Genomic DNA, 14,348 nt, shown 5'->3' with positions numbered 1-14,348 from the left:
CACGATCTGTCCTTCCAGTGAGCACTCAGGGCTGATTTCCTTCAGAATGGAGAGGTTGGATCTTCTTGCAGTCCATGGGACTCTCAAGAGTCTCCTCCAGCACCATAATTCAAAAACAACAATTCTTCGGCGATCAGCCTTCTTTATGGTCCAGCTCTCACTTCCATACATCACTGCTGGGGAAAACATAGCTTTAGGCTAGCCTGAAAGGAAAGGTGATTGTTTTTGTTTCCCCTTTCCTGGACTACAGCGTCCTTTTTGAGATGGAGTGATACTATATTGTAGGTGGAGCTTCCTTCAGCTGCTCAGAGACAACCCAAATTTCTAGACCGAAGTCTGCGATTAAACATCTCTGCTAGTCATCACTGGGTGAGGGTGTGAGAGAGAGGAATATCTTGATACCTCTGCACAAATTTAAGAGTCTCACAAAACATGTTAACGATCCCAGTTTGGGTTGCACAGGGAGGACTACTGAACTAAGAGAGCTTTGTTGTGTTCATATAGACAGAACCAGACTGTTGGTGCCGGGGAAGGAAGCCGATATAATACAGTCACATAAAAGCCACATTCGACACTTGCAAAGAGCTCAGAGATGTGGATCATCTGGTGTGTGGCTATGTGCTTCTTAAAATTCGGTAAGTCCTTTGTCAGAATCCTCTTCTCTGCTTTACAGGCGGCTTTTAATATTCTAATCCGAGACCCAGGTTTAAATTTCCTCTTTCCTCTTTCTCTTTCAGGATTCTCAAATGGTGAGATCACCCAGCCATGGAGCCTGGTGCTGCAGGAAGACAAAACTGCACGGATCGAGTGCGAACAAAAATATCAGCACAACGTCATGTTCTGGTACCGCCAGGGTGCTGAGCCAGGTCTACAGCTCCTCTTTCACTACTATTATGCCCAGCAACAGCCTGCAGGCAATGTTTCTGACCGGTTCACAGCTGATATGCCCAGCACAGATCGCTTGATCCTGAATATTTCCCCTGCAAAGCAGGAAGATTCAGCTGTGTATTTCTGTGCAAGCAGCAGAGACACAGCATTTCAAAGTAACCTCTCCTTCCTACAAAATCCTCTATGTGTCCTCATCACTCTGCCTGTGTGGGCAACTGTGCTTGAGTGGTACGATTCCATTTACCATGAAATATACTCAAGAGTCGAGAGTGGTTTTCATGCTCTTTATTCAGCTCATAGTGGTGAGGAGGAGTGGAAGTTCCTCCACAATATCTGCTTTATATACATTATTTACACAATGGGCTGCACGTGATTGGCTAATTCTGGGATCCTCCTGTAGGCCAATCAGGTTGTGAAGTCACTCCCACCTGGAGATGGATTGGGTGGCTCCTGCGAACCAATCATACTGCTGCATTGTTCTAGGACCAATCAGACTGCTGCATTCTGAATCCTGTTGTTCTAAGACCAATCAGACGGCTGCATTTTGGATCCTATTGTTCTAGGACCAATCAGACTGCTGCATTTTGGATCCTATTCAACTCAGTACATAACAACCATGTATGGACCAATGTGAGATTCCAGTTCCTCTGCAAGGCTTCTGGCAATGGGAAACTCTCAGGAAAAGCATGTGCTCCAGAATCCTCTAAGGAGTTGGGATTCGGGACATTATAAACATTATAAAACAGTGTTCAGGGCCAGGCAGGTTTGCTGGCTGAGCTGGCAGCCTCAGGCTGCAACATTTGCCTTTTCTATTATTGGAAATAGCATGTCTTTATCACTTTTCCATACGATAAAATGCTCAAATTATCCCGAGATCCTGGGAAGTGAAAAGCTGCCGTGATGACCTCGGGAGGTGGGCGTTCAGCCAGACAAAGCCTGCCAGCAGCTATTTAGGACATGAAACCTCCACCAATTTTCTACTCTGAGCAGGTAGAGTGATCATTGGCAGAGACACCATGAAGTTCCTCTTGATCCTTACCTGTCTGGGAGTAGCGGGTGGGTCCTTTGATGCTGCTTCATCTTTCTCTCCTTGGAACTTAGGACAACTAAAACAAATTAATGAATTTTCTATCATAGGCTCCACTGGAGACAGCAAACGCCATCCAGAAGTTATATTTGTCAACCTGCTGGGATAACGTAGTTGTGAGCAGTGGTAGGGCTAGCATATGAACACATGGAGCAAGCTGTCTGTAGTGCCCTAAGCCCAGTGCATTTTTTCCTAGCAAAAGAGGTGCCAGAACTCTCCATGAACTTCTCCTTCGTTTTCTTAGAATGGCAATGACGTGCATCTGAGAGGTGCTGGAACTGAGTTCTGGTGATTTCTGGCTGAAAAAAAGGCCCAGCTTTAGACTATTCTTGGGTCTGCCTGTCTGCCTGTCTGCCTGCCTGTCTGTCTGTCTGTTTGTTTGTTTGTTTGTTTGTTTGTTTGTTTGTTTGCACTAAGATACAGGTCTTCATATGGGACGCGGGTGGCGCTGTGGGTTAAACCACAGAGCCTAGGACTTGCCAATCAGAAGGTCGGCGGTTCGAATCCCCGTGACGGGGTGAGCTCCCGTTGCTCGGTCCCTGCTCCTGCCAACCTAGCAGTTCGAAAGCACGTCAAAGTGCAAGTAGATAAATAGGTACAGCTCCAGTGGGAAGGTAAACAGCGTTTCCATATGCTGCTCTGGTTCACCGGAAGCGGCTTAGTCATGCTGGCCACATGACCCGGAACCTGTACGCCAGCTCCCTCGGCCAATAAAGCGAGATGAGCGCCGCAACCCCAGAGTCTGTCATGACTGGACCCAGTGGTCAGGGGTCCCTTTACCTTTTACCTTTACAGGTCTACATGGTCAGGGCCAGACCAATCATGAAGCAAGGTGAGGCAATTGCCTCAGGCAGCAGACCTAGTCTCCAGGGTGTGACCTGCTCCTTGAAGGCCACATCTGCTGCCTCCTCGGCAGCCCCATACCCAATGCCACCTCTGCAGAGGCCTTTTGGCAATAGGAGGCACTGCTGGTTTCCTCCCACCCTTGTTCCCAATGAAGATTTTTTGCCCCCAACCTTTGTTCCTGATGTAGATCTTCACTCACCCCTTCTTCCATAGCCCAGGGTGCGGTGAGGAGCCATTTTGTGGTTCACCTCAGCTGCCAGAATATCTTGGGCCAGCACTATTCATAGTAAAGCTATTTACGACAGGCAGCTAGAGTCACCATATTGCCACTGTTTTGTAAAGACCTCCACCTTGCTCGTTCCCTGGTTCGCTGCATGATTTGGCAAGGCACTGCCTTAGCCAAACCAACCTTCAACAGGGTAGTGTTTCAAAGAAAACTGTGGCAATAACTTCAGTACTCATACACTGAAGAGCCTTATGTAATGATAAATAATTTGTCTGTGCATAAGTTTTGTTGCAGCCTCTGCTCTGCAGCTGAAAACAGAGAGCAAGGTGGATTTTAGCACGGCGCAGTTGCTTCAGGAGTGATGGTGCCTTGTAAAAGTTTAGGCAATACAGGGGCCTCAAAATGTTGTTGGACTCCAACTCCCATCAGCCCCAGCCAGTATCACCCACAGTCAGGGATTCTGAGAGCTGTAGTCCACCAGTATGGAGAAAGATACTTTCTGCTGACCATCAGGCAATGGCTTTTCCCACCTGCTTTGCCCAACCCTCCAGCCCCAGGAGACTTTCCCAGACCATAATTTGAGAACAGCGGAAGCAGCTTAGAAGAGAGAAGAGGAGATATTCTTAAAAAAATAATTTTATGTGTGTCCTTGTTTCTCAGTTGAATCTTTTTACATGGTTTCGTATGCTTTCTGGAATTTTTATGCATTGTGTCTATGATTATAGTTTATTAATTCTTGATTGTAATTGATAAGTGTAAAATGTTTAATTATTATTTGCTGGTATTTAATTTTACTGTTGACTATTATATTTTAATGGATGTTTGAATATTGCTTTATTTGATATAGGTTGTTTATTTTAAAGTTATTGTGACTTTTTTGTACAGTGGTACCTTGGTTCTCAAACTTAATCCATTCTGGGAGTCCGTTTGACTCCCGAAACCGTTTGAAAACCAAGGCACGGCTTCCGATTGGCTGCAGGAGCTTCCTGCACTCAATTGGAAGCCGCGTCGGACATTCGGCTTCCAAAAAACGTTCGCAAACCGGAACACTCACTTCCAGGTTTGCAGCGTTTGGGAGCCAATTTGTTTGGGAGACGAGCTGTTTGAGTACCAAGGTATCAATGTATTGGATCAGATTGTTATTACGTGTGCAATCTTTGCTGTCTATTTTGTTGTTTCTTCAGATTGTAAAACGCCTTGTGTATAGTAATCTAGAAAGGCAGTACACAAACTAAAAGTGAAATGAAATGAAATATTTGGAGGGCACCACAAAAAACTACCCCTGATTTAAAGCATTCATGCAATCCAATCTTTGGCCTATCCATAAGAAATGTGGTGCCGTTCTTTGTGTGCAGCGAATTGGCAAAAAAAATTACAAGGATCTTCTTGATTCAAGGCGCTTCTGTTCAGTAAGATTATGCATTTCTGGAGAACATAGCAGGGTGATCGTCACTTTGCTTAGTTGACAACTGTCCTTGGCTGTCACAGCTGCTGTCCCCTTTGATGACGACAAGATTGTGGGAGGCTACACCTGCCAGGAGCTCTCGGTCCCCTACCAGGTGTCACTGAATGCTGGATATCACTTCTGTGGGGGCTCTCTCATCAGCAGTCAATGGGTCGTATCAGCTGCTCACTGCTTCCAGTCGTGAGTAAAGAACATTCAAATCCTTCATCAGTGTTGCTTAGGCTCTGTTTCCCTCTCCCCGGAACCTTCTTTCAGAGCTAACAAAGTTTGGATGGGACTAGGGCATCACCAGGGAGACAGGTACCTTGGCACCTACATGCTGCAGATACTCAGGACAGATCAAATAAAACAATTCTCCACATAAAGGTAAAGGGTAAAGGGACCCCTGACCATTAGGTCCAGTCGTGGCCGACTCTGGGGTTGCAGCGCTCATCTCGCTTTATTGGCCGAGGGAGCCGGCGTGCAGCTTCCGGGTCATGTGGCCAGCATGACTAAGCCACTTCTAGCGAACCAGAGCAGTGCACGAAAACGCCGTTTACCTTCCTGCTGGAGTGGTACCTACTTATCTACTTGCACTTTGACGTGCTTTCGAACTGCTAGGTTGGCAGGAGCAGGGACTGAGCAACGGGAGCTCACCCCATCACGGGGATTCGAACCGCCGACCTTCCGATCGGCAAATCCTAGGCTCTGTGGTTTAACCCACAGCACCACCCGGATCCCTAATTCTCCACATAGCCGCACAGTAACCTTGGGTCAAATGTTTGTGGTGATGGCTTCTCTGAGGGAGGGGAAGTGTGCTTGCAACTTTCAAGTCAGCGCCCCATAATCATGAAATAATAATAGTAATAATAATTTATTATGTATACGCTGCCCATCCGGCTGGGCCTCCCCAGCCACTCCAAGGCGGTTCCCAACAGATTAAAAACAGAATAAAACATCAAATATTAAAAACTTCCCTAAATGACATAAAAGACTTCCATTGAGTTATGAACGTATACCTTCTCTTATCCATGCATTTGAAAATAATGATAACCAAAGAATGAACCTAAAGTTGAGTTCACACAGTTTGGGCAACCAGCATTTCCTCATAGGAACTTTTGCGTCTTTCCAAAGCTTTGCTACACATATCCCTTGCCATTTGCTAAACAGTTGTTGACAATCCTAAGCTTCCTTTTTTAATCACTGCCTGGCCTTAAATATGACCTGGAAGATTGTCTGTGGATTTTCTTTTTCTTCCTTTTTAAAGTTTTTCTTTATACGTTTCAAGTTTATACATTCCATTAGTTTTACAAATCAATTTAACATTTCAAAACTTGACTTCCTTCCCTGTCTTTCTGCAGTTCCTTAATTTTTTAAAAAAATAATCTTCTGGATATCCAAATTCATTTCACTTGCTCATTTAATCATCTACTGTAAATATATACTCTTGTGAAACTGCAGGTTATTACAATAAGCCTGCTAATGTTCTTATCTGTTCACAATTTATCTGTAAATATTCAATAAACCATTTCCATTCTTTTATAAAAAGTTTGTTATCTGGATTTCTTATTCTTCTGGTAAGTTTCACCATTCCTGCATATTCCATGAGTTTTTGTATCCATTCTTCCTTTAGTGGGACTTCTGCTGCTTTCCATTTTGTCTGTGGTTTTTCTGGCACTTTTCTGTACATGCTCTATGTGAATCAACCATATCACATTTTAGAGCTTCATTTAGATTAAACATTTTGTACTTGGGCTGAGAATTCCACACTGTAACATACACTTAATAATAACCACTGTAACGTGTTGCAAATATTTCAGTTTCCGCATCCAGGTGAGGCTTGGGGAATACAACATAAATGTCCTGGAAGGGTCAGAGGAGCTCATTGATGCTGAGAAACAAATTCCCCATCCCAAGTATGACCCGGTTACCACGGACAACGACATTATGCTCATCAAGCTGGCTACCCCTGCCACCCTGAACTCCCGCGTCCGAGCCATTTCCTTGCCTTCGAAATGTGTGGCTGCTGGGACCGAGTGCCTGATCTCAGGATGGGGCAACACCCTCAGTGATGGATGTGAGTTAAAGCATGTTTCATGCATTCAAATCACACAGGGCAACTTTTCTTTCTGCAGGAATTCAAGGCCAAACTAGACATTGCCATGGAGGTGCATCTAGCAGCCTCTCAGCACTTTTAGTAGTAGTAGCAGTAATAATAATAATAATGTTGTTGTTTAGTCGTGTCTGACTCTTCGTGACCCCATGGACCAGAGCACACCAGGCACTCCTGTCTTCCACTGCCTCCCCCAGTTTGGTCAAACTCATGCTGGTAGCTTCCAGAACACTGTCCAACCATCTTGTCCTCTGTTATCCCCTTCTCCGTGTGCCCTCCATCTTTCCCAACTTCAGGGTCTTTTCCAGGGAGTCTTCTCTTCTCATGAGGTGGCCAAAGTATTGGAGCCTCAGCTTCAGGATCTGTCCTTCTAGTGAGCACTCAGGGCTGATTTCCTTAAGAATGGATAGGTTTGATCTTCTTGCAGTCCATGGGACTCTCAAGAGTCTCCTCCAGCACCATAATTCAAAAGCATCAATTCTTCGGCGAATATGATGATGATGATAATAATAATAATAATAATAATAATAATAATAATAATAATAATAATAATTTATAGCAGCACATGTAGGGGCTGCTTAACCTTTTCCTCCCTGGATGTTCCACAGCCCATGTACCATTTCAAATGGAGAAATGGCATGTTTGGATGCTTCTCCGTACAAAACAAACCTGCCCGAATATTGAAATATGGCACGTTAGGGAGATTAAGCTGAAACTCATTTCTTATGGGATTGTTATTTAGCGCATTGGTACCCCCACTGGACGCGGGTGGTGCTGTGGGTTAAACCACAGAGCCTAGGACTTGCTGATCGAAAGGTCGGTGGTTCGAATCCTCGCGGCGGGGTGAGCTCCCGTCATTTGGTCCCTGCTCCTGCCCACCTAGCAGTTTGAAAGCACCCTTAAGTGCAAGTAGATAATTAGGGACCGCTTTCTAGCAGGAAGGTAAACGGCGTTTCCGTGTGCGGCGCTGGTGCTGGCTCGCCAGATGCAGCTTCATCACGCTGGCCACGTGACTCGGAAGGGTCTTCGGACAGCGCCGGCTCCCGGCCTCTTGAGCGAGATGAGTGCGCAACCCTAGATTCGGTCACGACTGGCCCTGACGGGCAGGGGTACCTTTACCTTTACCCCCACTGTTTAGTCAAAAAAGGGCTTCTAAGGTGGCTTAAAGGTAAAGGACCCCTGACAGTTAAGTCCAGTCATGAACGACTCTGGGGTTGCAGTGCTCATCTTGCTTTACAGGCCGAGGGAGCCGGCGTTTGTCCGCAGACAGTTTTTCTGGGTCATGTGGCCAGTGTGACTAAGCCGCTTCTGGAGAAACCAGAACAGTACACGGAAACACCGTTTACCTTCCCACCAGAGCGGTACCTATTTATCTACTTGCACTTTGACGTGCTTTCAAACTGCTAGGTTGGCAGGAGCAGGGACCGAGCAACGGGAACTCACCCCGTCATGGGGATTTGAACTGCCGACCTTCCAATCGGCAAGCCCTAGGCTCTGTGGTTTAGACCAAAGTGCCACCCACATCCCCAAGGTGGCTTATGTACCATCAGTTAAAACAAGGTAGTTCCTGCTTGCAAGTTTGCCATTTTACCAACACAACACAAAAGGAAAAACGGGGCAGGGAGGGATGAGGAAAATAGCAAACTACAAAGTAGGAACATAGAAAGGGCAAGTTTTTGGTGGTTTAATTCCTGGTGTAATTCCTGAACTTTGCAAACTGTAGTGGTATGGCCCCAGGAACACGATACAATATCACAGGTCATGCTGTGGTTTGGTAGTTTTTGCTTCTCTCTTAATTTCTTGGTTTATAACAACATTCCTTAATTCCTTTTTCCCCACCCACTCCATTTTGGGGCAGTCAACTTGCCAGAGCTTCTACAGTGCCTGGATGCTCCCGTTCTAAGTGACACCGAGTGCAAGGATGCCCTGGTGGGGCAAATCACCCCAAACATGATATGCGCAGGATACCTGGAAGGCGGCAAAGATTCCTGTGACGTGAGATGCTTTTCTGTGCCTTTTTTCTTTTGCCCAGACACAAATGCTGCTGCTGCTGCTACACTTGTGCCTTTAATTAGAAGAACCGTCTGGGTCACATTTGCAGATGACACCAAACCGGGGGAGGGGTAGCCAATGCCGCAAGATGACAGAATCAGGATTCGAAATGACCTTAACAGATTGGAGGATGGGAACCAAACTAATAAAATGAATTCCAATAGGGATAAATGCAAGGTTTTTCACTTAGACAGGGAAAACCAGCTGTGCACAAATAGAAGATGATGTTCCATACATTAAAAATAGGACACATTCTAGAAGGCAGGTTGAATCCAAACTGGGAAATATTGGCTTGTTGTGGAGTAGAGCCTAAGGGTTCAAACCATCTCCAGTGCTAAGTTGGGAAAATGAAAATAAAAAAATTCCTTCCAGTAGCACCTTAAAGACCAACTAAGTTAGTTCTTGGTATGAGCTTTCGTGTGCATGCACACTTCTTCAGATACACTGAAACAGAAGTTGCCAGATCCTTCTATATAGTGAGAAGGTGGGGAGGGGTATTACTCAGAAGGGTGGTGGGAATGGGAGATTGGCAGATAGCTGAGATGAGCCCCATTCCCACCACCCTTCTGAGTAATACCCCTCCCCACCTTCTCACTATATAGAAGGATCTGGCAACTTCTGTTTCAGTGTATCTGAAGAAGTGTGCATGCACACGAAAGCTCATACCAAGAACTAACTTAGTTGGTCTTTAAGGTGCTACTGGAAGGAATTTTTTTATTTTGACTATGGCAGACCAACACGGCTACCTATCTGTAATTGGGAAAATGAAACCCCTTTAAGACCTTCAGAGGATTGTGTGTGTGTGTGTGTGTGTGTGTGTGTGTGTGTGTGTTTCCCCCTTTAGAATGCCATAATCAGGCTTCAGATGCATAAATTGGTACCCAACTAAAGAAAAAAGTTTCTTAACTACCCAAATCTTTTATTTACAGGGGGATTCTGGTGGACCCATGGTATGCAATGGGGAGCTCCAAGGAATTGTGTCTTGGGGCATAGGGTGTGCTCTGAAAGGTTTTCCTGGCGTATACACCAAGGTCTGTAACTATGTGGACTGGATCCAAGAAACAATTGCGGCCAACTGAAAGATCCATCCCTGTCTTTGGATATTTGCCTTTTCTTCTGTTTAATTCAGCACCGTGCTAAATAAAGTCATATCATGTGATGCAGCCATCTTTTTCTTTCATGAGTTAGCAGGGTTCTAAAAGTGAACTAATCCCCCCCTCTATACTTTGAAGTTTTTATACTGGGCATCCGTGTTAAACATCCCTGTCACACAGTATTCCTGACTTTTATATCCAGTGCTATTTTTCTTTAAAAAAATATGTTTAGGGGTACTCTCATTTTGACTCAAGAAAATGACCATTTTATAGTTCAAATGAGGGAAATAAATACAGTAAATGGACAAAAGTACAAAGAACATGCATTACTCATATTGAAATACTGCCCCTCAATGAGGCCAAACTTTCATCAGTAAAAAACCACACATCCACATTCCACACTGCTTCACACATTAAACACTCACTTTCATATGAGACTCAGGAAACACTGGGAAAGGAAAGGAAGCTGCCATTGGAGGTGGTAACAACCAAACTGACCAATCACCGTGCTAGATTCTAATTCCTACTTCACACATTAAACGCTCGCTTCCTTCTGAGACTCAGGAAACACTGTGACAAGAAATGAGGCTACCATCAGGGGTAGCAACAGAACTGACGATTCACCGTGCTAGAGAAGAAACTAATTTTTTATACTTTTTAAAGTTTATTCTCCCGTTAGATTCACAAAATGTTTAGGGGTATGCGTACCCTGCGTACCCCCAGAAGAAAGCACTGATTATACCACCCATTAAGGAAGTAAGTTCATTTTGGAATGAATGGAGAATTGAACCAAATGGGGTTCAGTTTCAAAATAAATGCATCGGGCAATGAATGGTTGTGTAGATTTCTTGCCCCATTTGTACCCATTTGTTGGCAGTGAAGCTTACCTGGCTTTGGGGGCTGATGCTCTTAGAGGCTGTCGTTTTATTTATCCATGATGAATTGTACGACATTCCGGGGGGGGGGGGATAGTAGCTAACACAAAAAAGTGCCCCCACAACTGTTAACTACTGAAATCAGTTTTGCTATCACTGCCCCCATGGCGACAGCAACTTTCCCACCCACCCCTAAAGTCAGAAGCAAGAACCAAAGAACAAAAATGCATGTAGGTACCGAAAGAAATACGAGTCTAATGAATGAATAATGAAGAATTGCCCTCCTGGATAAAACCGAGAATCCTCCTGTTTAAATATATTGTTACAAAAGTTAGGTGCTTCCCCATTTCTATGCTGACCAGTGGCAAGAGCCCATGGGTACCAGGCACAAATCCAGGGTCTGTGGTCCTTTGGGGAATTGAAGACATGGCGGAGGCTGTGGTAGCTTTAAAAATGTGATTTATTCACATGCAGTGGTACCTCGGGTTACAGACGCTTCAGGTTACAGACTCTGCTAACCCAGATATAGTACCTCGGGTTAAGAACTTTACCTCAGGATGAGAACAGAAATCGCGCGGCAGAAGTGGGAGGCCCCATTAGCTAAAGTGGTACCTCAGGTTAAGAACAGTTTCAGGTTAAGAACGGACCTCCAGAACGAATTAAGTTCTTAACCCGAGGTACCACTGTATTTACACCTGATTTTAGATGGAGTCCAGATCTTAAAGCATGGTTATCTCAAGAGGGGCTTGTTCCCACCAGCAGGGCAGCTCTAAAGTCCAGGGCACCTCTTTCTCTTTTTCCTCCCTTCTTCCTCTCAGCACACCTTGTTAAATAAACTCTTTTCATGTCACCTCGCACCCAGTTACCCAGGCAACCTTCCAAACCCCCAGTCTGTTCACACCTCAGGGCAGGTGCTGCCAAATGGCCTTCAATGGCCCTGCATTGTTTCTTAATGGCCCTAGCTTGGCCAGGTCCTTTTGCATAGGCTGGCCCAGGAATCCCTCTGCAGCTTGTATTTCCCCCTTCACATCCCAAGTCATCAAAATCTTACCATTTGTTAATTTCTAGGGGTCATCCCCCCACCGAATCTATAACACCATTAATGTCTAGCCAGATGCTTTGAGAAAGCCTCCCAGGTCAAACTCTATTGACTCAAGCAGCTGATTACCAGAACCCATGTATTACCAGGCATCGCCCAACTTGCTGTTTTTGGACTACAACTCCCATCATCCCTAGATAACAGGACCAGTGGTCGGGAATGATGGGAATTGTAGTCCCAAAACAGCTGGAGGGCCAGGTTTGGCCATGCCTGTATTACACAGATTCATGCTTGGAGGACAGAACGGGGGTCCTCCACCGCCTGACAAATAACAGTCTATCAGGCACAAAGACTTTTCTGAAAATCTTGAGCATTGTCAGCATGGATTGGGGTGGCTCTGCAGAGTTTTGGAGGGAGTTCTCTCCCAACCCTACCTGGGCATGCTGCAGACTGAATGGTGGACCTGCTACACACAAGGCAGAAGTGCTACCAATGAGCCACACATCTCTTCCCCGAAGGACTTGAGACCTGTGGAGGTCTATATACATAGGTTTACATTGGAAAGAGGTGTTCCACTGGGAGGGGCCACTACCGAGAAGGCCCTCTGCCTGGTTCCCTGCAACCTTATTTCTCATAGTGAGGGAACCGCCAGAAGGCCCTCAGAGATAGATCTCAGTGTCTAGACTGGATGATGGAGGTGGAAACGCTCCTTCAGGTATGCTGGGCTGAGGTCATTTAGGGCTTTAAAGGTCAGCACCAACACTTTGAATTGTGCTTGGAAATGTACTGGGAGCCAGTGTAGATCCTTTAGGACCAGTGTTATGTGGTCCCAGTGGCCACTCCCGGACATAAGTCTAGCTGCCACGTTCTGGATTTGTTGTAGTTTCTGAGTCACCTTCAAAGGTAGCCCCACGTAGAGCGCGTTGCAGTAGTCCAAGCTGGAGATAACTAGAGCATGCACCATTCTAGCGAGACAGGGAATTGTATCAGATTCCCAGTCTCAGTCAGTGTACCAGATGGAGCTGGTAGACAGCTGCCCTGGACCCATAACTGACCTGTGCTTCCATAGACAGCTGTGAGTCCAAAATGACCCTCAAGCTGCGTGCCTGGTCCTTCAGGGGCACATTTATCTCATAGCCTTATCCTCCATGAATTTGTCTCTCTACAGCCTGGATCTCAACCAAGATAAGTAGCATTAACTGGTATGAACCCTGGAAAAAGGAGGTATGAAGATGGTAGGGAGGAGAAGCACTCAGTGCCATTAATAGGTGAAGCTTTTCCTGGCATGGAGATACCATGTTAAATTTCTCTATTCCAGCCTACTGTGAAATGCGAAAGAGCAGGGGAAGAAGAAAAACTGCAACCTTCTGTATCACTTCCCCTTGCACGTGTTACACTAGCAACAATTCTCCATGGTTCTCTGTGCCAGAACTATGGGCACCAACCAGCAGGAAAGTTTTCTCCCCGCTCTGGGAAGGAAAAACCTGGGTCTGACAGAGTTGTATAGATAGGATAATGAGGGAGTGCAGAATTGATCTCTGGAATCTTTCTGACTTCTCAGGGCCAGGGGGAGGTCTTTTGCAACCCAGGGTAGGGGAACGAATGCTCCCTGCGCCAACATTTTGTCATATGCCGGGCAGGAGAATCTAAACTCATGAAATAACCACAACTACACCCACCGGATGTGCGTGTCCATATTCAAGTTCAGAAGATACTGGGCAGATTTTACTAGCTGATGCAACTGGAGATATGTCTGCCATTAGCAGGCAATAGGTGACCTTTTATTTGAGGACAGCTGGGGCATTCTGGGGCATGAATGTTCCTTCTGGGCATGGTGCACCCACATAAAGCTCGTGTCCTCCAACATCTCTCCGATGAAAATAAGGATGTCCTATTCCATCATCATCATCATCACCATCACCGTCATTGTCATAATAATACCACTCTACCTATCTGACTGAGGGACGCGGGTGGCACTGTGGGTTAAACCACAGAGCCTTGGACTTCCCGATCAGAAGGTTGGCAGTTCGAATCCCGCAATGGGGTGAGCTCTTGTTGCTCGGTCCCTGCTCCTGTCAACCTAGCAGTTCAAAAGCACATCAAAGTGCAAGAAGATAACTAGGAAGGTAAATGGCGTTTCCGTGTACTGCTCTCGTTTGCTAGAAGCAGTTTAGTCATGCTGGCCACATGACCTGGAAGCTGTATGCTGGCTCCCTCGGCAAGTAAAGCAAGATGAGAGCCGCAACCTCAGAGTCGGCCACGACTGGATCTAATGGTCAGGGGTCCCTTTACCTTTTACCTATCTGACTGGGTTGCCCCAGCCACTCTGGGCCGCTTTCAACATATATTAAAACATAATAAAAGATGAAACATTTAAAAACTTCCCTCTGCAGGGCTTCCTTCAGTGTCATCTAAAGGTTGTATAGTTACTCATCTCCTTGGCTTGGGAGCCACATAACTCCATTTCCTCCAACATTTCTCTGGTGAACATACGTCCTAAGGAAAAGCGGGACATTCCGTGATCAAATAAGAAACCAGAATGGCTTCTTTAAATCTGGGACTGTCCCTGAAAAACAGGGAAATTTGGAGGGTCTGTGTGTGGGATCTGTAGCTACAAAGGATTCACAACACGCCCTAGCCAGAATAGTGTAGTTATTAGGTTATGAAATTCTCTGTAAAGCTAA

General features: G+C 45.7%; 1 protein-coding gene and 1 gene segment (V, D, J or C); both read left to right on the top strand.

The window, feature by feature from the left end:
- Nucleotides 1-379: 379 nt before the first annotated feature.
- LOC310696670 (T cell receptor beta variable 4-2-like) lies at nt 380-1,887 on the top strand. The segment is given in 3 exons: nt 380-635; nt 738-1,150; nt 1,879-1,887.
- Nucleotides 1,888-1,904: 17 nt separating this feature from the next.
- On the top strand, nt 1,905-9,735 carry LOC310696262 (trypsin-like; the record flags this gene model as incomplete). The annotated part of the gene is made up of 5 exons (XM_083481585.1): nt 1,905-1,944; nt 4,536-4,692; nt 6,312-6,568; nt 8,463-8,599; nt 9,586-9,735. The coding sequence occupies 5 exons, from the start codon at nt 1,905-1,907 to the stop codon at nt 9,733-9,735; spliced, it is 741 nt and encodes a 246-aa protein (XP_083337711.1).
- Nucleotides 9,736-14,348: the final 4,613 nt, after the last annotated feature.

Source organism: Podarcis liolepis, assembly GCF_965112155.1.
Source record: "Podarcis liolepis genome assembly, chromosome: 17".
NCBI lineage: Eukaryota > Metazoa > Chordata > Lepidosauria > Squamata > Lacertidae > Podarcis > Podarcis liolepis.
Note: the sequence above shows the minus strand (reverse complement) of the source record. Positions and strands in the feature narration are given on the sequence as shown.